Below are 23372 nucleotides of genomic sequence, written 5' to 3' on the forward strand. Positions count from 1 at the left end.
ATACTTTTATTAGTTTTGTTCTTCCTGATTCTTCCTTTATATATTTTTTCCAACAAACACATTGATACAATAATTTCCTTATGCACCCAGTATTTCCAAAACAGATATCCACTTACATAGTTTTAAAACGAGAACCCTCTCGTTTCCGTTGTCTTCGATTTAAACAACACAATTTGATGTTTTTTTATTTTTTCTTTAACACCTTGGTTGTAGACTTGTAAGTTTCTTTTCTGGAAGACGTAGATCTGTACTCCCTTCGTTTTAAATTATTAGTTTTAAATTATTAGTCGTTTTTATCTTTTCTAGGTGCATAATTTTTGCTATACATCTAAATATTTATTATATCTAGATACATACTAAAATCTATATATTTAGAAAAGATAAACAACTAATAAATCGGAATAGAGGTAGTAACTTGGTTCTGCGGTTGATTACCGATCCGATCCTAACTTCCTTGCTCAAAATGCGTACACCAATCTAGCCGGTGGCGCACGGCACACGCATCTGCCTCCGATCGATGGCTGCCGGGCGCCTGCACTGCCCCCTAGCCCCTGGCCCCTACCATTTCACCCGCGGTTCTTTAGGGACAGTTGCTCCATCGGCTTCTTGCCGTCTTGCTTGTCGGGCCACTGGCACCGCCGCCACCGGCCGTAGGCCGCGGGCGGGCACCATCACCGGGCACGCGCGACACGCGCCGCGCCTGCAACCGCCACATCGCCGAGCACGTTGACAGAGATGACATGGGAATAGGGATGGAAGGAGGTAACGCCAAGCGGCTGGCGTAGCCGAATGGGAAACTGCCGAGGAGGTGCGGCTAGGTGGGCCGCAGGCATCAGCAGTCAGCAGCGGCGGCCGCTGCATCCCACGCTAGCTAGAGCTGCGCGCAGGCGGGGGAGATCATTGGCGGCGGCCAGCCAGCCTCGCGGCGAGTAAACAAGCCGCGAAGCCGAAGCCGATCCCGCTCCAGTGACCTGCTAGCGCCTGGCTGTGTGGGTGTGCCTGCCTGCCTGCCTTGGTGTAGCCATGTTGGCCATCCCCATTCCCCACCGAATGGCCGCCCATGGGACGCGCCGGTGGTTAGGCGCACGCACGGTTTTTTACGTCGAGGTGTCGCGCATCGACCACTGACAGTGGGCCCCATAGTTTTTTTATTCTAAACATTTTTCTTTGCTGTTTAGACACATAGAGGTACTGCTCGTCACCGTGTTGTTTGCAAGCCACGCCTGTTGGAGGAATTATTTGAAATTATTTTAAAAAACGAACCAACGTCAAACAATAAATTGTAGTTGACAGTGTTAAGTATAGCAATATTAACGTTCAAAAAGGCAATGAAAGGTTCTGAACACTCGGTGAGTTTCTACTTTGAGTAAAGGCGACCTTATCGCTCTTAGTTTCACGATGACCATACGCGCCACCAAAGCCAGCATTATAAAGCAACCGTTAGACACTCGTGTGGTTTCATACTTGAGCATGAGCCTACGTTCGCTAAACACCCGACAACTTCAAAAGATCTAGCATCCTAAATGACATGTCACTGAGACAACAATCAGTAACCATCATAGATCAGGAATTTATCGTGGCTTCGAACATGAGCTCGTGTTTGGTGAGCACCCGACAACTTTAGAAGATCCAGCGTATTCCAGGACGTGGCGTTACTTGCTCGATTTCGAACATGATCCTTTTGTGTTTGGTGAGCCTTGACGACTCCAAAAAGATCACACGCGGCGCTAAGATAACAAGCATTGGTCAAGTGGCATAATACTACCACCTACAGTATTCACTGGACTGGCCGTTCCAAGCTTGACCCTCCCCTCCCTCCCCCTGACGTACGCCCCGGTGGGCCAGCCCAGGCAGATACCGCAGGCATTCAACCCCGGCGCAGGACGGCCCCACCTGTCAGCGACGCGGCCGGCGGGGCATTCGCACGGCGTGCCGGTACGGGGAGCGTTTATCCCGGCACCGAGCCCTGCAAAAATATTTGCCACGCAGAGAGAATCCCAATGCATCGCCTCTCTCTCTCCATCTCCTCCACCTCCCTCTGCCCGGCTGCCCCCCCCCCCTCCTTTTAAGCTTGCGATCCTATCTCTCTCTCTCTCTCTCTGCTTTGATTCGAAAAAACAATCTCTGTGTCGCGCATAAACAACGCGGGGTGGAGTCGTCTCCCTGTCCCTCTCCTCCCCCCACCCGGGCCATAAACCCCGAGGGAAACCCCGCGACGGCCATGGCGCAGCCGGCCGGCGCCGGGGGCGCCAGGGGCCGGGACCTGCGGATGTCCATCGAGGAGGTGGCCAAGAAGCTGTCCCTGTGGCACACGGCCACGTTCCGGCCCATCCTGACCCACGACGAGCTGGAGCCCATCCTGGCCGCGGCCGGCTTCGTGCCGCTGCCGCCCGCGCCGGCGCCCAGGCAGCAGCAGGAGTGCCTCCCCACGGCCCACGCCGCCGCGGCCGGGGCCGTGGCGTGGCGGGAGTACGCCTTCCTCGGGTGCAATGCCAACGCGGCGGCGGCGGCGCGCCGGCGCCGCCGCCCCGGCCCGCGCCCGCGGCTGCCGCACCCGCGCCTCGACGGCCTGCACCTCAAGACCTACGAGGCCTTCCTCGGCGCCGTCGAGGCGCACCTCGGCGCCGACCGCGTCTCCAACCTCTTCCACGTCAGGTACGCGCGCGCCCCCGCCCCGCCCCCTCCTCGCTCGCTCGTCGGTTGCATCGCGCCACGCGAACGCCGCCCCGGCCGCCGCGTGCGTGCGGGAGCCGCCTCGTCTCGTTGCCGCCCCCGGGTCTGGTTTGGTTTGACCCGCGCCCGGCGCCTCTGTTCTCTTCCCATGATTTTGTTGGCTTCCGGTTTGGATAGGCTCGGGTTTGTTGCGACCGTCCGCCCCCCTGGCTCGGTTGCTCGCGCACATCGCCATCGTCGTTGTGTGATCTTGTTTCTTCTCGTCACTCCGATTCTCTGGAATGGAAATTATAAGATGACTTCATGCTTGTGCGTGAGCCTTGATGGTCTCTTAGTGGATGGCATGGCATTTGAATTCTTCAAGAATTGCGCTGCTGTGCGTCTGTACTAGGGCCGCGGGTTGTATCGGGATCATCTTGTGCATGCTATTAGAAAAGGATGGTTTTGGTTTACGAGTGCATCTGATTGGGCGAAATTGCTAGTCATGTTTTGTGTTTGTGAAGTGATCGGGATGGGGAAGATTAGGTGGGCGCTAATCAAGTTAGGTTTAGCTTTTGGTGAGTAGCTTGCTGGTGGTGAAGTGTTCGCGTGGGCAGAATTGACGGGGATTTGTTTTTCGTGGGATCGGAGGAGGTTTCCCATCTCGTGAGCTTGGTCGAGTTTGGTTTGTCACATCGAACTTGCTGAGAGGGAAATAACTGGTTCTTGCTCACGAAGATCGAGCCCGGCCGGTGTCCTGTTATCATCGAGGATGGATTTATACCGCGTGAGCACTGAAGTGTCGCCGTCATGCCTCTCGTAGATGGTTGAATTGGTGCGTGTTGCTTGTACCGCCAGGTTTCACCTGCTCAGAAACCGTGGTAGAAATCTGTATCCATGCAGAAACTACGGCCGTGTGAGTTTCAAAGCACTGTGCGATTGGTGAAATCATTTAGAGAGTGAAGGCAAGCATTTTGTTTTTCGTTCTCTTTGAGAGGAAAACAGGCATTTTCTTGTGCTAAAATCTAAAATTGGGTGCCATTCTTGCGTTGGGCTTTCTAGCCGGCCCATCCTAGCACAATTCCTGAGTTTGGAAGCCCAACCCAAACAACCATAGCACCTAACAGTTGGGCCAGGCCCAATTTTGGATGGTCACCTTTCATGTTTCCTTCCCATTTCTTTCTATTTTCCTACATTGTTATTTTAGCATCATCTACAGTATATGGCCATTTTTTTCCCAGCTTGTAAATTTGTGATCGAGCGTCTGAAGGAAAAATTGGCTGATCGTGCATCTCTTGGTTGTTCCTCCCCAGGCTGATGCCGGTGACCAACCCGCACGACCGGGCGTTCGACAAGGTGTTCCGCCCCATGCGGAACTTCAGCGCGGAGGAGGACGGGCTCATCGTGTACCGGGAGGGGACCCTGGACGACCTCACCTTCGAGATGTGCAGCCGCCACGGCGCCGTCGGGGACCTCGGCCACCACGTCATCCCGGGCGTCAGCTGCGCCGACCTCGGCTACCTCCGCAAGGTCGACGGCAACTGCCACCAGGAGGGCTGCTGCGCAAGACACCCTGCCTCCGGCGCCGCCGCCGCCACCGGCGGCGGCTATGACTTCTTCGCCGTCCATCTCAAGGATCTCCTCCCCAAGTACTAGCTGAACCTGTGCGGTCTTGAAAAGATGCATGGTCGTCAGCAGAGTAGGTGCTAGTAGCTAGCAGAATTAGCTTTAGCAGCGGTGAGGCGTCGATTACCAGGTGACTGCAGTTAGTTACAGTGAGTCAAGGTTGCTCCTTCCTTTTCGAGTGTACAATCTGTTGCGAGTCATGTGCCTGCATGTTGAGCGAGTTCTATCAGATCAGCAGCATAAAGTTTTGGGGAGGTGTCTGTACCTGGGCTTAATGTGGATGATAGTAATGGTATGAAGAAATGGGATGGGATCATGTGGTGACAAGTTTCTCATGCTCTTGGTAATCTTCCCCTTTGCGTTGCGCCATTGATGCCAGAGTGTGCCATTGTGTTTCATGTGATCACTGTCATGCAGATGCAATGCATCAGCTCGATCAGTACATCACCATTTCATCTGTCCCTTTTTTTTTCCCTCTTCTCTTGAGTCAACTGAATTACTGAAAGTAAACTAGTAGTTGCATTGGACTGCATGACCAGTTGCGTCATGGTGTTCTTGAAGATTCACGTGCTTGTTAAATTTGTTATTATGCGTGTGGAGGCAGGGCAAGAATACCAAACTTGCGTCAGGCAGGGTCCATGCATTTTGCTGTCTCTCCCCCCTCTCCCGCTTTCTTTCCATGGCCTCCTCATGGCTGGCTTTAACCTTTTGCGCTTTTGCTCTTTTTGTAACCATTAGGTCACTCCCTGCGGATCTCCAGACATTCCAAACTGCATTCCATGCCCCTGCCATGCCCACCGTCATCCGCTCGACACCTCACAAAGCAAAGCTCTTGGACCCGTCAATGGCGTCCATGTCATCGCGCGGCCGGGATCCTCTGCTACCGATCACTCCCTAGCCCATCATCAGGGGTCGTTAACCTTCTCTTAACTGCAGTCCCAATGCTGGGACACATGTGTGGCATCTCGAAGAATCTGGATGCAGTCGATCAGGGGTCAATCAACCTCTCCTTTTGTGCCATGCATGAGCTAGCCCTGCTGCATGGACCATTGAGAACGGAGCTCTCGGCAAGTAAACAAGATCAGAAAGACTGCAAGAGAGACCCAGGCCTCGATCGGTGAGACCACCGGTCGCTCTTCTCCATGTAGACCTAGGGCTGCCTTTGGGAAAGCTGAGGAGATCACTGTGCCGCCCGTATAGCTGGGTAGGGTCGTAGGTCAGTAGGGGTCTTGGAGGCCATCAGCTTAGATTACAACACCAGCAGGAATCTCTTAGCTTGAACACCGTCTTTAACCTTTTCCCTTCATCACATCCTGCCGGTGCTCTTTTGGCCCTTTTCTGTTACCACCTCTTGTGGGTTGCTTGCAGTTGCCGCTATAAGAGGTCTGCCCCGCTCCCATCTTATTCCCTTCTCCCCTTTCGAAAGCCGGCGACTGGCGGTGCAAGATCATCGACAAACCTTGGACGGGTTTCTTCCATGGAGGTATGGGTTAATTTGCTAGCTCATCACTGGAATTATATTCATCATGGCCTCATAAAAAGTGTGCTTTGTTCAATATGAGTGGTGTTCATGTAGTAGAGATGATAATTCAGTGAGGTTTTCAGCTAGAGCTTAGTTTGTTCGAAATGCTGGCCTGCAAAAAGGGACAAGTTTGGACTAAGAATTTGCAAAGTGCATTACATTATTCATCTCGATCCAGTCTCTTCATTGATCACTTTCTGTTCATCAATTGCAATTTCAAGCAGAAACAGTGGAACATTCTTATCCCTGACGTAGAAGTAAAACATATAGAGAGAAATAATCACTTGTTGGATTCAGTATACGATGGATAGCGGATCAGATAGAATCACCCACCCCTGTGTTCTTGTGCATTCATGTTTTGTCAGCAAGGAGACGGTCCAACTTTCGTAAAGTGCATCTCCTCAGACATCGGTAAATAGGGACTAGCACGACACATCACGATGATCTAGTACAAATGCTTTTCCTTTTGCATGAGCTAATAGCAGCCATGACCTGCATGCATGGCAATCCTGTGCACATTTCCTGATTGCTGCCGTTCGCAGAGCACGGAGCTGAAAGTGGAGATGGTGGCGCTGCATGAGAAGCGGGTACGGAAATGCCTGTCCAAAGTGAAAGGTAAGCAAGCCAAAGCCCATCCAGATTACCCTGGTCCATCCATCATCCATGTGTCTGTTTTCACTCACTGTATAGAAGTGTAGATCCGATCCTTTTGCTCTTTTACCAATTACCAAAGCCAGGCCTTCCCTTTCTTTTCCTTTGGTTCTCGATGGCTCTGTCGATCTCTGACGTAGCTGCATCTTCTGCTCGTGGACGCAATGATGACCTATCGCGATGCAGGCATCGAGCGGGTGGAGGTGGAGGCGAGCCTCCAGAAGGTGGTGGTGACGGGGTGCGTGAATCGGAGCAAGATCCTCAAGGCGCTCCGGCGGGTGGGGCTCCGCGCCGAGCCGTGGTCGCCGCACAACGAGCTGCTCAGCGCCTACGCCACCACCAGCCTCATGTTCAACAACTCCTACAGCTTCTTCTGAACCGACGATCCTTCGCTGTTGCCTTTTGGTTTCTTACTTTCTTTCGTTCTCTGCTTGTTGGGGTTTGGGAACGGGAAGGCGTTCCACAATGTATACAGAGATGAGATGACTTTTTTTTTTGGTTCTCTTCCTTTGGGTACGGTGTTGAGTGGCGGAGAGCGGTGGTAGCCGGCGAGGCGGCAGGGAGATGTAAAATGTAATGTTCTGCAGGCAAGGAATCAAGACGGTGCCTTGCATGATGGCGTGCGCATGATCTGATTCTGATCCATGGTGCAGATGGGAATCGATGACTCAATCCTTGTATGTTCATGGCTTCCAGCGCATGATCTGCGAAGAAACTTGCGGCGGTCGCCGTCGCCGCTTTGTTTGTTAGTTTATTACCTGGAGTCCTAGACTGATCCGACCCGCCGTGCGCGAGCTCCGGCGAACAGCTCACTCCACTCCGGCGGCTGCCGACGACGGACGGCCTCGGCACCGTGGAGGACGCCTCGTGGGCACGCGACGCCAGCCGGTCTCTTTCCCCCAAGCGAACGTGACTCAAGCTCCGCTCCCGTCGGCCGGCCGCCTTCACGCCGCCGCCGTCGCGGATGCGCATCCCGGGAGGACGGGGAGATCGACGCCGTGATCCTCTGTTGGGTGAAGGTGATCCGCGTGAACCCCCGATCCTCCGATTCCTGCGCCGCCGCTGCGGAGGTCGCCGGCGAGCTCGCCGGGCGCCATTTCACCGGACGGGATATTTGCAAAACGCCCCCTGATTCGGATCGCGATTAATAATCGCGATCCAATAAGGGGGTACTTTGCAAATATCCGATGCGAATATTTGCATAAAAGACCCTAATATTTTCAAATACCCCCCTGATTTGGATCGCGATTAGTAATCACGAACCTTTGCAAAAAGATCCTCGATATTTTTCGTATTGCCCCCTGGACGGATAGTTGCTTCTGCAGCCGTCGTGGAGGGGGTTTCATTCAGACTCCAGAGCTCGGGCCTTCAGCGGAAGACGGAGCAGGAGCTGGAGCCGAGCGGGGCGGCCATGGCGGAGCTCGCCGCGGACCGGCACGTCCGCTACATCGTCACCGTGGAGAAGGTAACGCACCCATCCACCTCGCCCTCTCGCCCTCTCGCCCTCTCGCCCTCGTCTCCTCGACTTCTCCGGCACTTCCAACGGCAGCTCTTCTCGGCGCAGAAGAAGGACCTTTTGAGAAGCTGGTGATGGAGCACATCCGGCTCAACGGCGCCTACTGGGGCCTCACCACGCTCGACCTCCTCCACAAGCTCCACGCCGCCGACGCCGCCGAGGTCGTCGACTGGGTCACGTCTTCCTACCACCCCGAATCCGGTACTCCGCCTCCGCTAAATCCTCTTTCGATAAAGAATTAACAGCTTATTATCTCAACCAAAGATCTAATCATGTTGGAATTTTATTTATTTTTTGTTTACCTTGATTGTCATGGAATTAAAATGCATAGCTTGGCTATCTGCTTCCTTTTGCGGGAAAAAGTAACTTCACTATTAGTGCCACCAGTGTTAACTTATTGTCAATATAAACCATGTAGAGAACTACAACACCTTAGAACATGCTTATTAATAATATAAGTGCCTGGTAAAAGAATTTTTTTTGGGGGGGGGGGGTGGCGGTCTTGGGCATTCACGGATCAAGCTGCTAATGGTCTGTAGTCCAGACCAAACCCGCACCGAATTATTTTTCTTAAACACGTTGACACAAACCACCTCAGACCACCCCGTCACATGTAAAAACCAAACCACACCACCCCATTAGCAACAGAGAGGAAGGTGGAGACCTGAAACTGGTGCAAAAGCCTGCTGGTAATGTTGCTTTTAAGTGCTAACGCACTGCTGCTGCCGCCCGTTGACTACGATGATGAGGATGACTAGAGAAACAAGCAGGACGTGCACAGCAGCCGTCTCGTGCTGCTGGTGTCCCAAACCAAATTAAAGCGTTTATTTTGTAAAACTAAACCAAATTGAACTGCTTGTACAGCAACCAATTTCCACCAGACTGAAGTAGGACCAAAGCAAAATCCAAACCGCTGCAACCGGTTTCCACCCAAACCATTAGCAGCTTTATTCACGGAATCTGTGTTATGATTGCTCCATAACCATCTTCTGTCCTAATGCCTAATCACTGCGTTTTGGGTTTTGGCAGGACTGCGTGTGTACATTATGTTGTAGCACCCTATTAGGGTGGGAAGCTAGGGAAACAAAAACTGATGGTGCTTCAACAATATCTGTAATTGGTGGCGGCAAAGTATGCCTTCGATTCATCATCTGTAATATAAAATGGAATGTTCCATACACTACATATGATTTCCTGTGCATCAGTACGAGATAACCAGTTGAAATCTGAACTTGCGGTTTGCTTCTTTTAGCTTGTTTGTCTTAACTCATCAGTTCATTTGGGTATTGCTACATATATGCTTATGTTTGCCACTAACTTGTTTAACTTGCTTGTCTGGCTATAGCCATGTCACCTAGAAAGGATGTTGTAAGGTGGTGATCAATGTTGCCTATTACATATAGCAATAAACCTGGTATTCCTGTTAGTTACCAAAAGAAATATTATCAGGTCTAAACAAAAAAGGAGCAGTGGGAGAAATTATTAGTTTTCAGATTGTAGATATCAGGTCTGAATACATGTGCTTCCCTGATAATTTACATTGCTTCTAATGTGAATAAATATTTCTTTGTAAGTGGTCTGTAAATCAAAGAAGGAAGGAGGTTTGGGTGTTCCACACCTACTCAAAATGATCCTTTTCCATTCTCTAAATCTGCTTGCTGCGATTGGTAGAGTACTTGTTCTCTTTTGAACCTTGTACGTTCCCATTTAACCGTTTTTCACTGTCATTTCAATTGGCTGTTCCAACTGGCAAATGGGCACTTTTTAACCATCACATGAGGAAAGCATTGGAAAATAGCCTTTACAAAGATTAATAGACAAGATCAAACGATTCTGGTCAATTTCCTAAATCAAACATGTTCTACAGTACATCAATTTTTGTCATGTAGCCATTTTTCTTCGCTTGGTTTGAAAGTCACCTATGTTATGGTTAAAACAGATAGCTTAATGATTAAATCAACAATTTTTCAAGCATCACATGGAAATTAGAACAGCAGCTAGCGATTAGTATAGCAAAGGGAATCTGGAATAGAAAAATTAAAAGGAGAGTTTATCTTGAACTACATGTATTGTATTCATTCTATTGCTGCTACCTGCTTAGCTTGCTTTATTCCGGCTATATGCACTCTTGAGACTTGAGCAATTCAGGTTTGATGCACATACTTATTTTAGTTTTCCGTTTCATTTTTAAAATTTATATGGTTGTTGTGAAATCGACACGATATATTTTGAAATAATGACTTATTCATTCTTTGTAGAACTTTGTTTACTATGTCAAAATGTAGCACGTGCACGGTTACTTTATCATAAATGGGCAAAGTATGTGTTTCTAGAGGAAGCTACGGAATGCAGCAGACTATCTTCAAATGAATATTACTAAAATTCTGTACATATAATCTAGCTCTACTATTGTAGCATTACAACTTCCTCTATTATTGGTGGCATTTTAATTGACTTGTCGACATCACCCTATTGTTAGCTGTCATTGCCTGAAATTCGCTTTGCCGGATGCCATTATTTCCAAACTCATGTATTTTCTAAAAGCTATCGCTTTTATGTTAACTGAACCCATATTTTTGCATGCAGTATTTTGTTGTGTTGGCACTCTTGCAATCACTGGGTCTCTACATCACATTGATAGAGATCTCCTTGGATGGTGGCTTTGTGAGCGCCAGTGTAAAGACGGAGGACTTAATGGGCGACCTGAGAAACTAGCTGATGTGAGTTTTACTTTGTATATCATAAGTGATGTGTGTATGTTTTGCATTCGTCACTGTACCTTGCCACTATGGATTTAATTTGACTGTTAAAAATTCTCAAGGTTTGTTATTCCTGGTGGGTGTTATCAAGCTTGATCATGATTGATAGAGTGCATTGGATTGACAAGGAAAAGCTTACAAAATTCATACTAAACTGTCAGGTATGAGGTAACTGTTTATTATTCCCATCATTGCTATTTGGATAATCATACGTCCCTTGACCCCTAGGTATCAGTTCCAACTCTTCTCATTTGTGTTGATTGTCAGGATAAAGATAATGGTGGCATTTCAGACAGACCAGATAATGCGGTAGATATCTATCACACATACTTTGGAGTTGCAGGTGCTTATTTTCTTTCCATACTGTGGTATTTCAACATATGTAAGGATCTTGTATATGGCACGTGAATGAATAAGAATTATAAACTCTATGCTTAACTAGTTAACCACTCTTGCAAGCAGGGCTTTCATTGATGGAGTACCCTGGAGTGAAGCCTATGGATCCTGCCTATGCGTTGCCATTGGATGTTGTCAATCGAATTTTCATGAGAAAATAGAACATTACATGTATGAGATTTTCTCCACAGATGATGTTGTCTAATGTGGTCTAATGTGGATGCTTCTCTATAGAATCACTGTCGACAACACATTTGGACTGAAGTTGTACTGTTTAACACAGCGGCAAACATTGGTTGTTCTTCACTGGCTCAGATAATGTTATTCTGGCATTTGCCACGTGCTCAGTTGCTCTGTTGAATATTTCTATGAAAGTTGTGTTTTGCTAGTTGATCTGATTCTCTCGTTTGCGTGATTGTGTTCAACGATACATAATAAGAGAAAGATTAACAAATTGGATCATCGAGCTATGCATACTTTTTTTTAAAAAAAATCAGGTATTTAATTTTTCAATTTTTCATGTGAAAGTAAAGGTTGGCCACGCCATATCAGTACGCAATAGGCTGCCAGAGAGTCTTGAAGAGCACGGCATACCATCAGGGAAGACAGACATTCAAAGGAAAATGCTGAAATTGGATAGGTCCAAACATTTTTGGGCAACATCCTTGGCTCCAAATGTTCTCAAGAACAAAAATGGTCAGGTCCAAACAACAAATTCATAGAAGGATCTTCCTACCCAGATCATTCGAATTGGTAGAATTTAGAACTAAATTACATTTGATAGAATATAGAACTAAATAATGTTTGATAACACCACAAAAGGATCACATGGACAAAACTCAGTACATCATCTCGAGATGACAATAGACAGCTACCTAGCACAGGAATTCAGAGTGAAACCTACAATAGAGGTACAAACTTGCCAGATACAGTACTCTCACTACTCAAGCTTCGATTTGCACTACATATAAGCAAGTCGGAGAACGAGCGCTACTGAAGCGCAAATTGCTACTTCCTGGCTGGGATGCAGTTCGTCAATTGTAGATCCGAGCCTGCCTGGATTTGTTCATGGATGCAGAGCTCATTTCCAGGGCATGCTGGACATGATTGGTGGTTGATTACTGTTGCTGGCAGCCATATCTTGATGCAATGGTGGCCACCAGATGATTCACGGATGTGCCTTCAGAACTGTTTTGTCTCTTCTTTGCCTTCAGAACTGAATCATCTGGTGGTGCTGGAAGCCCACCACCATAGAGGTGGGGTCTCAAGCAGCATGCTGTTTTGTCTCTTCTTTGCCTTCAGAACTGAAGCTTCCCCAATACTAACTGCAGCTAACACAAGCAATGCTGGTAACCAGTGTCATTGTCTTGAGTGCATAACAGACAGTTAAGTAAACCAGTAGAAATTATGCAGTGAGTTCGAACTTCCCATAGGAGATCAACCCCAATTTGGAACACAACTTCATTCCTAAAACAGACAGAGATAGGTAAGGAAAATCGCAATGATGATGTATTGTTTCTAGTAATCACTGCAATGGAGAAAAACAATACCTGAATCGGTGAAGCTGCTATGAGAAGTCCTGCAACTCCACCCAAGAGACGACCATCAGGACCAACCAGTGACACAGAGCCCTCCTGTTCGACTACGTTGGTCTCCATTCTTTATCTGAAATCGATCTTACGGAGAAACAAGGAATAATTAGCATTTCTAATTAATAAAATCTTCTATGGTGCACAGCGACATTGCATCTGCTCTCGTCGGGCCCCGCATTCACGCCGCCGCCGTCGCCGATCCGCATCCCGGGAGGACGAGGAGATCGACGCCGGTATACTCTGTTGGGGGAAGCTGATCCGCGTGATCCTCCGCTCCGCCGATTCCTGCGCTGCCGCTGCCGCTGCGGAGGTCGCCGGCGAGCTCCCAGGGCGCCATTTCACTGGAGGGGATATTTGCAAAAGTACTTTGCAAAAAGACCCCTAATTCGGATGGCGATTAATAATCGCGATCCGAATCAGGGGGTTGTATGGAAATATTCTGATCGATATTTACTAATAACCCTCTAATTCGGATCGCGATTAATAATAGCGATCCGAATATTTGCAATAAGGACCCTAGTTTTTTCATATACCCCCCTGGGTGGATAGGAACTTTTGCAGCCGTGCGGAGGGGTTCAGTTCAGTCGAGAGTTCGAGCAGGGGAAGACGAGGAGCACGAGCCAAGCGAGGCGGCCATGGCGGAGCTCGCCGCGGACCAGCACGTCCGCTACATCGTCACCGTGGAGAAGGTAACGCACTCATCCACCTCGCCCTCTCGCCCCTGTCTCCTCGACTTCTCCGGCTCTTCCAACGGCAGCTCTTTTCGGCGCAGAAGAAGGACTCTTTTGAGTCGCTGGTGATGGAGCACATCCGGCTCAACGGCGCCTACTGGGGCCTCACCACACTCGACCTCCTCCACAAGCTCCACGCCGTCGACGCCGCCGAGGTCGTCGACTGGATCATGTCCTGCTACCACCCGGAATCTGGTACTCGGCCTCCGCCGATCCTCTTCACCCCCACCCCACCCCCCCCCCTCCTCCCCGATGATTGGATTGTGCAGAGGTAGTTAATTGATTTGTACGCATGCTATCCTTTGGATGTGTGGGGCGGTGCAGGTGGATTTGGAGGGAACGTGGGGCACGACCCGCATGTCCTCTACACGCTAAGCGCCGTGCAAGTCCTCTGCCTCTTCGATCGGCTCGATGTCCTTGACATCGACAAGGTTGCCGATTGTATCCTTTTTCCCCATATCTTGAATTGGTTCACACTGTTGGAGCATCTTTGTAAACTTGAGGTTACCAATGCCTTAATGAGAAAAGCGAATCCTGCAACCCTAGTTTATTAAGCTGACTGAACTTGAGATCCAGTTTCTTTTCCTTATTTACATCATGTCAGATGTTGCTGGACTGCAAAATGAGGATGGATCATTTTCTGGTGATATCTGGGGTGAAGTCGACACTAGGTAAAAACAGTTCAAATGATCGTTTTGAGTCCCCACTTTCATGTTTGAGTAAATGACATGCGAACTACAACAACTTGTATGGGGTGCAACTAGGTCATACTTCTTGTAAGTGCTCAAACAGGTCACAGATTATGTTTAAATGGTGCATTCGAGGTCAAAAGTGGACTGCATGGCTGCGTCGCCTTGACGTGGCATCCATGTCACCTCCAGCGTGGACGGTTCTTTGCAAAAACACCCATTATCTCCAGCCTGTTTGCTTGTTTTTTTTTTGCAAGATGCACGGTTGTTTTCTTTTTTATTTCCATGGTCGCCTGCAAGTTTACAGCCTTTCTACATTAAGGTGAGATATACGAAGTGAGAAAAGCAGGCACATCATTCGTAGCATCAGGTTCCATAAATCATAACTGAAATGCAAAATAATAAGTATGTTTATGTCCACCTAAGAAAAACAGAAACCATTGACGTGTTCAATTTTTCTTAAACGACATCCTCACTGGATAAATAAGACCACTACTTTACATTTTTCTTTTTTGGTGCTGCCTTCTTCTTCCTCATTGTTTCCGTCCCCTCCCTTATTGCTGTCGTCCTAGGAGGTTGCAGACCATCTCTCCTAAGCATAGCAATGAAAGCACATTCTGGCAATTTTGGAGCTGGTAGTCCGTCTCGATCTTTTTGGCTATTGGCAGCCTGACAAAAAGAAATATCACTAAAAGCTTATATTCATATAGGTACCATGGAAAAGTTCACACATAGCAAGGATAGCTTATTTTCATACCTCGTTCATGAATGTCTGCATGACAGAGGTGCTTTGTTGGCTACAGTTAGAAGGTTGAATATCCTAAAATTTAGAGGACAAATAGTTGAAGGTAGATGATTACAAAAAAATTACTCGTGCAAAACAACAATTCTACTCCACCTGAGTGATCGAGGAACTGCCTTGTTGGCTAGTACTCATTGTAAGCTTGAAGGAAGTTTCCTACAATTTCTTAAACAATTGAAAAGTGGGCATTCCACAATAATAACTTGTATTGGATAATGATGCTGTACTCCACCTTAGATGTCTGGTTCTTCTCCATGTGGAGATTCCCTGGACCTCTTTGCTGGTAGTTTCTCACCATTTAGGTCAGCCTTTCTCTTCTTACAGCCTCTCTTATTGTGGTTTACATCTCCACAATATGTGCAATGGATTCTGGTTCTTGGAGTATTAATGGCAACCCTATTCTTGATGCTATATTGTTTTATTGCATTATGTACTTCCTGGACTGACCCAAATATCATGCCAACACTAAACTGGGGTGATTCCATGTCTACAGGCTGAAAATTCTTAAATTTAATCTTAATATTATTGTCTTCATCTTCTGAAGATTCAGGTAAATCAAGCCCTTCATCTCCAAAGGAAGCGTCGTCTAAGCTCATGTCTTCCAACACCACACTCTTTCCTTTGCTGGCAGCAATATCACCAAGACCATCATTGATTTCTTTTCCAGGCAGCAACCAATACAACTTAGTTTTTACTGTTTTCTGATGCCCCAGCTCCTCAATAAAATCATCAATCCATAGTAATGACCATGAATCTGATTCACAGTGGTCAAACCAATTAATCTTTTCATTAAGATACGTCATATTGGTTCCAGATCCGCAGAAAAAAACCACCATGATGCATCTCAACGCTGAATTCATCATTGTCAGGTCCTGCATGACAAAATTATTGGGTGTAATAGCAGATTTGTAGTATAAGGTGACAAATCTCTGAACTTATGCTCTGTCAATTAAATCTATAAACTCTATAAAAGTGAGGAGGAGGCAGAGACCCTGCAGCTCGACGCGCAGGTGCCATCTGTGGCTGGCGCTGTGGATGACGTGCAGCTGTATTCTCCCTAGATCGATGGCTCCTGTTTCTAAATCTGGGATGATACGCTGATGGTTTGTTGCGCGATCTCCTCGAGGGTGTTGGGAGTCGTTCCTGCACCCACCGAAACTGTTGCTGCTGTGGGGATCAAGAGGAAGGAAACAAATGGGCATGTGATTAATCGGAGATAAGGGATGTTTTTGCAAATATCCATCCACGTTGGAGGTGACGTGAATGCCATGTCAGCATGGTCCAGTCAAATAAGTCCCCTTTTGATCTCGAATAAACCACTTAAACAAAATCTGTGACCTGTTTGAGCACATTACAAGAAGTATGTCCTAATTGCACCCACCGTACAAGTTGTTGCACTGGGCATGTCATTTACTCTTTGTGTTTCCAACATAACAATCCATAGCTAGTAATTCAAACTTAATGTTTTTTTCTATTTCTGTAGGTTCTCGTATATTGCCCTATGTACCTTATCACTACTGCATCGTCTGCATAAAATTAATATGCAAAAGGCTGTAGATTTTGTTGTTAGCTGTAAGAATTTGGATGGTGGATTTGGAGCTATGCCAGGAGGGGAGTCACATGCTGGGCAAAGTATGTCTTACTTTGACTTCACTGGAAACCCTACTTTGTGGTATTTCTGAGCGCACCTGTAATTTGTCATAAGTGGGCAAAGTATGTGTTTCTGGAGGACGCCTAATCAAAGAAGAAGAATGGGAGAACTGGCTATGGAGTGCAGTAGACTATCTTCAAATGAATATTACTAAAATTCTGCACATATAATCTAGTGTTGCATTACAACTTCCTCTTTTATTGGTGGCATTTTAATTGACCTGTTGTATCATCACCCTTAAGTTAGCTGTCATTGCCTGAAATTAACTTTGCCGGATGTCATTATTTCCAAACTCATGTATTTTCGCTTTTATATTACCTGAACCCATGTGCAGTATTTTGTTGTGTTGGCGCTCTTGCAATCACTGGGTCTCTACATCACATTGATAGAGATCTCCTTGGATGGTGGCTTTGTGAGCGCCAGTGTAAAGACGGAGGACTTAATGGGCGACCTGAGAAACTAGCTGATGTGAGTTTTACTTTGTATATCATAAGTGATGTGTGTATGTTTTGCATTCGTCACTGTACCTTGCCACTATGGATTTAATTTGACTGTTAAAAATTCTCAAGGTTTGTTACTCCTGGTGGGTGTTATCAAGCTTGATCATGATTGATAGAGTGCATTGGATTGACAAGGAAAAGCTTGCAAAATTCATACTAAACTGTCAGGTAACTGTTTATTATTCCTATCACTGCTATTTGGATAATCATAATTTATACGTCCCTTGAATCATAAGTATCAGTTCCAACTCTTCTCACTGGTGTTGATTGTCAGGATAAAGAGAATGGTGGCATTTCAGACAGACCAGATAATGCAGTAGATATCTATCACACATACTTTGGAGTTGCAGGTGCTTATTTTCTTTCCATACTATGGTATTTCAACATATGCAAGGATCTTGTATATGGCACGTGAATGAATTAGATTATAAACTCTGTGCTTAACCAGTTAACCACTCTTGCAAGCAGGGCTTTCATTGATGGAGTACCCTGGAGTGAAGCCTATGGATCCTGCCTATGCGTTGCCATTGGATGTTGTCAATCGGATTTTCTTGAGAAAATAGAACATTACATGTATGAGATTTGCTCCACAGATGATGTCGTCTAATGTGGATGCTTCTCTATAGAATCACTGTAGTTAGGTTTGGAAGGAAAGTTGCTGAGGTGTAGAATATATCATGAAAGTAATACTTCAACTTTTTGAGCGTCGACAACACATTTGGACTGAAGTTGTACTGTTTAACACAGCGGCAAACACTGGTTGTTCTTCACTGTCTCCAATTGTGCTTAGTTAATGTTATTCTGGCAGTTGCCACTTGCTTTGTTGAATATATCATGAAAGATTTCTTTTGCTAATTGATCTGATTCATGTGCGTGGTGACATTGTGTTCGATGATACATAAAACAGATCTGACAAATCGGGTCATTGAGCTATGCATACTTAAAAAGAAAATAAATCGGCTATTTGATCCCCCCCCCAAACCTTTTTTTTACATATGAAAGTAAAGGATAGCCACGCCAATTAGTACACAATAGCGCGGCCACACTGAGCCTTTAAGAGGACGGCATACCATCAAGGAAGCCAAATTTTCAACACAAAATGCTGAAATTCGATAGGTCTAAACATATCTGGGCATAATCCTTGGTTTCAAATGTTGTCAAGAGCAAAAGTAGTTAAGCGCAAACAACAAATTCATAGAAGGATCTTCCAGCCCAAATCAATTTGAATTGTTAGGATAGAGGACTTAATAACATTTGATTGAACATAGAACCAAATAACATTTGATAACACTGCAAAGGATCACATGGACAAAGCTCAATACATCATCTCTAGATGACAACAGACAGCTACCTAGCACATGAATTCAGGGTGAAACCTACAAGAGAGCTACAAACTTCTGGCTACAGTACTCTCGCTACTCAAGCTCCGAATTACACTACATATAAGCTAGTCAGAGAACGAGCACTATTGAAGCGCAAATTGCTACTTCCTCCTGGAAGGCAGTTCGCCAATCGTAGATCTGAGCCTGCCTTGATTTGGTCAAGGATGCAGAGCTCATTTCCAGGGCATGCTGGACATGATTGGTGGTTGTTGATTACTGTTGCTAGCAGCCATGCCTTGATGCAGTGGTGGTGGGCTTCCAGCCCCACCAGATGATTCACTCAATGTGCCTCTTGAAGGGGGGCTGTTGGGTCCCATAGAGGTGGTCGGGGCGACCTTCAGTGGTGCTGATACAGGGTCTGAAGGAGCATGCTGTTTTGGCTCTTTTTTGCCTTCGGAACTGAAGCTTCCCAATACTATCTGCAGATAACACATGCAATACTGGTAATTAGTGTCATTTTCTTGAGTGTATAACAGACAATTAAGTAAGGCAATAGAAATTATGCAGTGAGTTCGAACTTCTCATAGGATATCAACCCAAATTTGAAACACAACTTCATTTGTAAACCAGAGATAAAGTAAGAAAATTTCAATGATGATGTATTGTTTCCAATAGCCACTGCAAGGGAGAAAAAAAATACCTGAATTGGTGAAGCTGCTATGAGAAGTCCTGCAACTCCACCACCCAAGAGACGACCATCAGGACCCGCCAGTGACACACTGAGCCCTCCTGTTCGACTACGCTGGCCTCCATTCTCTATCAGGAGGAATGACCCTGACAGTGATAGTATCTCAAATCGACCCTATGTAAAAAAAGGGAATTATTAGCATTTGTAATTAAAATCTTCTATGCTGCACAGTGACAATGCATCTGTAAATAGACAGGAAGTTTACACATCTCATGATCCAATCATAATATATGGAAACTTAGCAAATAAGAGCTTAGGAAAATATTCCTATTTTACAGAAAACTATCTCTATTAGCTTCGACTGGCTATAGAACAAACCTCGTATGTTACAGTTCCACCTGAAGTAGCAGTCTGGCGAAGCGTTACATTTGATATGGCACCATTTGCTGAAAGAACGCAAACCGCACGTGTCCCATGCTGAGAAAATGACATAATCTTCGATGAAACGTCCTAAAAAGAAGAGTGGAAGTATTGATTCGTTAAATTTCAGAAAACTCTCTTGATAAATGATCCTGGAACCTTGAGCTTTGGTTTAATGAACAGCCAGAAGTTCAGAACTTAACACCTTATCACTTTCCGAAATAAAGATGCTATGCAAGTACCATTAATTATCAAAGCTACAGCAACATAAATAATTTGACATCAAAGACTATATAAAAGAAGGTTATCAGCATGAAGGTAGAATGGCAATGACATGAAGCAGGTAAGCAGAGACAGTGATATGCACAAGCCAGAATTAGGAGGACAAAACTTGGAAATGTTCCAAATTATCAAGAGGAGAAAAATAATCAGTTACCTCTTACCACAGTAGGAAATACCAAAATGGTAGTTTATGTAAACTCATAATTGTCATCAGCGCCACATGGTAGAAGGAATACATCTAAACATAATGTGATAGCTTAGCTCTACTTGTGCTACAAGTTACATGTCTAGATGAACAATTTGGCAATTCAACTTATTATAGAAATGACAAACCATACTTCCTTTTTTTCCTTTTGCAAAAAGGTTGCTCATTGGGAACACTATATATAGAAAAGTAGTGCCAAAAAAAAGGAAAGTCCGAAATAAAGTGAGCATGTGCAAAGAATCCAGAAAAAATATACGAGAATATATTCTGAGAATAAAACGAGAATAAACAATTGACAAGTTCAAATGCAATACCTCCCCAGCTTGAACTGTAATAACATGAGGAGTAAATCCAACTCCTGTTGACCCTGCAAGATGACTTTATATAAGGTCTAGTTACGTTAATCACCAAGCAAAAAGGAAATCAATGTATCAATGTATTTTTAGCTTAGCATAATTTAGAATAAACAGCACGTGTATTTCCCAATTCAGCTGAGAAATAACCAAATGTCACACATGCTTAATTGTACACTGGAATAATTGAAAAGAAATAAGGTCATCCAGAATTTATAGTTTTGTGTAGTGAATTGATAAAAGCCAGCAAGGTAATTCTCTTAGTGCATCCTCCATTTGTAACTCTTACTATGAAGCACATCCAACCTCTAAAGCAACGCAATCAGCACTTGAACCAATTAGAAGAAAATTTTATTCTGATATTACATTCTATGACGAAACTACCCATAAGGAAAATGTGAACAGATTTTTCTTCAGTGCCTACTAATCTTGAGCGTGAAAACATACCAAAACAATAAGAAAAATAAAATGATAGAAGTAGAAATTTTACCAAGAGCATCCATGCGCGGCTTGTTGGTAGAACCCTTGGGCCGGCCCCGCTTCTTCACTCCGTCCGGTGACACCCCCGACACAGAGTTCGCCGGATTCAGCCCCACCAGTGAGAAAGGCCCGGAAGAACCCTGCCCCATCGCCGGCGACCCTGTAGCCGCCGATGCTGGCACTAATGCCAGCGACATGGACCCGTCGGATCCGTACTTCCTTGGCCGCCCGCGCTTCTTCTTGGCCACTGGCTCACCCATGCCCGGCGACGCGATGGCGCCATTGCCTCCAGTGACCGCCGCAGTGGACATGCTAGGCCCGTGGACCCCGACCTGCGGCTGGTAAGACGGCGGCGCTGCCGAGGTCACCGGGGCGAACACAGGGGTGCCGTCTGCGGTATGCGCCATGCGCACGCTCTGCATGGCCGCGGACGCCGGCTGCGCTGGCGGGCTCTTGGGCATGCCAAACAGATCCCTGCCCGCCATCAGCCCTTGCTCGGACCTCACCTCCATGGCGGCGGAGTACTCGTTTCTTGGACTAGAACTGAAAGCTGCAATCTTTAGTCACCGGCGCGAGCTCACGAGCGCTGAGGTCAGGACTACGGATTGTGAATTGTGAACCTGTAAATAAACCATAAAACCCTTTCAGTGCTCAAGTACAAGATCTTTCTCGCGACGAACACGCAGTTTTACCACAGAACGAAATTTCTCGAAGAAAAGGAAGATGAAAATAGGTAGAAAAGAAAAGGAAAATAAATTACTGGCAAAAATGGGAGATAAAAATAGGCGAAGGAAATGGTAAAAGGTCCAAGAAAAGGTAGGTTTAAGCGCCAAATTTGGGTCAGGATTTAGCTAACAAAGCACAGAAGCTGCAGATCCCCATTTTTGCCCGGATTTCGCAGGCGAAAAACCCAACAAATCACCAGAATTTGGGACCCGGCGGTTCCAAAAGAAGGAAAATATCTGAGCTGAAAAGAGATTAGGAAAAACAAGAAGCTACCGCAGTTCCAGACTGGAAGCTCATGAGGTAGGAGAAGACATCACAGGGTCACACTACCACCACACAGGGAGATGAACAGATTAGGGAGATTTCAGCTAACCTAGCACGCATGGTTTCCCGCTAATAGCCTCCGATTTATCTCTCCTTTTCCCTCTTTTCTTCTTGAGCTCTCTAGTTCACACGGGCTCCTTCGTTTTCGCAATTAACAAAAATGTTTTTTCGGGGGAAAAAGGAAAATAGGCAGCCGGTAAGTAAAGCACGCCGAAATTGCCTCGGGAGAATTTATATAATTGCTGTAGCAGATAAGAAGGGGAACCGGAGTAGATGGATCACGGATGCGGCGGTCTACCCCGTTTGACCCCAGCACTTGTGCAATTTACTTTGAGATCCCCCTCAAGCTCAAGTGATTTTCTGTGCTTTTTATGCCTGTTTCGCTTACACTGGCCCGTGAACCGCAGCTATTTCACCAATCATTTTTCCCTGCAAGGAACCAACTGGCATTCAAAGACTAGAACAACATGTTGCCTTTGGACTAATTGCTGCAAAATCTTGCAACTTGTTGTCTCCTTCTTGGTTGTGAAATGAGCAATTTATATAGATTTTTAGATTTCGAGTGGCTTTTTTAGTAGTTCGTCCATAAAAACAGGTGTGTTAAAACTTGCAATTATTCTTGTGCTGAATTTTGAGTACCGAAAATTGTCAACGATAGAAGTATGCATTTTCTTCCTATAAGAAGTATTGCATCTCAGCTTTTGGCTGGTTAAATTGAACTATCTTGAAGTACTCGCGCTTCATGAAATCCGGTGCGGCACTGCAAGTTAGTATTCATTTCGTGCGCGAAATGCTAAGTACCGAGAACTAGCAAGAACTATCACTATCTTCAAATCTTCAGAACTGAACTTAATTTGTCCTTGATCCTTCACAGCTAAAGATCAAGCACATACTAATAAGAAACACTTGGTTATACTAAATCACGAAAAACAGTGTTTTGATGAAGAAGAATACTTCACATAAGTTCTGACTTTTTTACTGCAAGAGTATACTGTTGCGCTATGCCATGGGACCAGGGCCTTTGCTCGGTGCGTGGTCGTACAATAGGTGGACGTCCGGCCATAGGCATGGCAACATTCCTTGCAAACAAGGCATTGATTTATGTGTTCGTACCTTAAAACTTTTGTGTTACTTACCTCGTTTGTTAACCGTGTGTGGTTGTTTCTCTTTCTTGTTTTCCATGCTTTAGTGCTTAGATGCTCATTGTCACTTTAGCCAACAACTAGTTCCAAATTGCAAAGCCGTCAAATAAACATGACTACGTAAGGCCATTTGGCCAGCATTTGTGTGCAAATCGATTGTCATGAAAAAGGAGGTTTGGTTTGGTTCGAGTTTGATAGCTCTGTCCACGTAGAATAACTTGGGGGCATCAATCCAAAAGGAAGCATTATTGGTGACGGTTTGCGTCAAGGCATACTAGCTTGGATTGCCAATTTGGCACTCCATTAGAGATTCCTCCGTGAAAAAGATCTATGAGGAGACAAG

General features: G+C 46.0%; 4 protein-coding genes and 1 pseudogene across 7 annotated transcripts; 4 read left to right on the top strand and 1 right to left on the bottom strand.

Moving 5' to 3' along the window:
* Window positions 1-2116: 2116 nt before the first annotated feature.
* On the top strand, window positions 2117-4618 carry LOC112897686. The gene is made up of 2 exons (XM_025966040.1): window positions 2117-2655; window positions 3966-4618. The coding sequence occupies exons 1-2, from the start codon at window positions 2222-2224 to the stop codon at window positions 4306-4308; spliced, it is 777 nt and encodes a 258-aa protein (XP_025821825.1). The 5' UTR covers window positions 2117-2221; the 3' UTR covers window positions 4309-4618.
* Window positions 4619-5707: 1089 nt separating this feature from the next.
* Window positions 5708-7067, top strand: LOC112898597 (heavy metal-associated isoprenylated plant protein 44-like). Its single transcript, XM_025966949.1, has 3 exons — window positions 5708-5761; window positions 6343-6415; window positions 6638-7067. The coding sequence occupies exons 1-3, from the start codon at window positions 5756-5758 to the stop codon at window positions 6826-6828; spliced, it is 270 nt and encodes an 89-aa protein (XP_025822734.1). The 5' UTR covers window positions 5708-5755; the 3' UTR covers window positions 6829-7067.
* Window positions 7068-7780: 713 nt separating this feature from the next.
* Window positions 7781-11469, top strand: LOC112897818 (annotated as a pseudogene).
* A 1773-nt stretch (window positions 11470-13242) lies between these two features.
* Window positions 13243-17917, top strand: LOC112897905 (geranylgeranyl transferase type-2 subunit beta 1-like). Of its 3 annotated transcripts, none has more exons than XM_025966302.1 (9): window positions 13244-13403; window positions 13487-13640; window positions 13770-13886; window positions 14050-14116; window positions 16420-16568; window positions 16922-17055; window positions 17157-17255; window positions 17362-17437; window positions 17556-17876. In XM_025966302.1, the coding sequence occupies exons 1-9, from the start codon at window positions 13350-13352 to the stop codon at window positions 17648-17650; spliced, it is 945 nt and encodes a 314-aa protein (XP_025822087.1). In that variant the 5' UTR covers window positions 13244-13349; the 3' UTR covers window positions 17651-17876. The 3 variants fall into 3 exon arrangements, with proteins under 3 accessions (XP_025822089.1, XP_025822087.1, XP_025822088.1); XM_025966303.1 differs by having other exon boundaries at window positions 13275-13403; window positions 13490-13640; XM_025966304.1 differs by lacking the exon at window positions 16420-16568 and having other exon boundaries at window positions 13243-13403; window positions 14045-14116; window positions 17556-17917.
* A 361-nt stretch (window positions 17918-18278) lies between these two features.
* On the bottom strand, window positions 18279-22102 carry LOC112897507 (AT-hook motif nuclear-localized protein 10). 2 transcript variants are annotated; one of them, XM_025965811.1, is made up of 6 exons: window positions 21837-22102; window positions 20848-21457; window positions 20319-20371; window positions 19476-19607; window positions 19110-19271; window positions 18279-18888 (listed from the first exon to the last, which is right to left on the bottom strand). In XM_025965811.1, exons 2-6 carry the CDS (start codon window positions 21347-21349, stop codon window positions 18643-18645), a joined length of 1095 nt encoding a protein of 364 aa, XP_025821596.1. In that variant the 5' UTR covers window positions 21350-21457; window positions 21837-22102; the 3' UTR covers window positions 18279-18642. The 2 variants fall into 2 exon arrangements, with proteins under 2 accessions (XP_025821596.1, XP_025821595.1); XM_025965810.1 differs by having other exon boundaries at window positions 21937-22099.
* Window positions 22103-23372: the final 1270 nt, after the last annotated feature.

This window comes from Panicum hallii, chromosome 6, assembly GCF_002211085.1.
Source record: "Panicum hallii strain FIL2 chromosome 6, PHallii_v3.1, whole genome shotgun sequence".
Classification (NCBI taxonomy): domain Eukaryota; kingdom Viridiplantae; phylum Streptophyta; class Magnoliopsida; order Poales; family Poaceae; genus Panicum; species Panicum hallii.

Bases quoted from the DNA above. Each gene is read 5' to 3' on its own strand.
- LOC112897507 (XM_025965811.1), bottom strand. From the start codon at position 21,349: ATGGAGGTGAGGTCCGAGCAAGGGCTGATGGCGGGCAGGGATCTGTTT. The intron at 20,372-20,847 runs GTAAAATTTCTA...GTCATCTTGCAG, and splicing joins GCCGCGCATGGATGCTCTTG to GGTCAACAGGAGTTGGATTT. The intron at 19,272-19,475 runs GTTTGTTCTATA...TTTTTTACATAG, and splicing joins GTGGAACTGTAACATACGAG to GGTCGATTTGAGATACTATC.
- LOC112897686 (XM_025966040.1), top strand. From the start codon at position 2,222: ATGGCGCAGCCGGCCGGCGCCGGGGGCGCCAGGGGCCGGGACCTGCGG. The intron at 2,656-3,965 runs GTACGCGCGCGC...GTTCCTCCCCAG, and splicing joins TCCAACCTCTTCCACGTCAG to GCTGATGCCGGTGACCAACC.
- LOC112898597 (XM_025966949.1), top strand. The intron at 6,416-6,637 runs GTAAGCAAGCCA...ATCGCGATGCAG, and splicing joins ATGCCTGTCCAAAGTGAAAG to GCATCGAGCGGGTGGAGGTG.
- LOC112897905 (XM_025966302.1), top strand. From the start codon at position 13,350: ATGGCGGAGCTCGCCGCGGACCAGCACGTCCGCTACATCGTCACCGTG. The intron at 14,117-16,419 runs GTAAAAACAGTT...CTATTTCTGTAG, and splicing joins TGGGGTGAAGTCGACACTAG to GTTCTCGTATATTGCCCTAT. The intron at 17,256-17,361 runs GTAACTGTTTAT...GTTGATTGTCAG, and splicing joins AATTCATACTAAACTGTCAG to GATAAAGAGAATGGTGGCAT.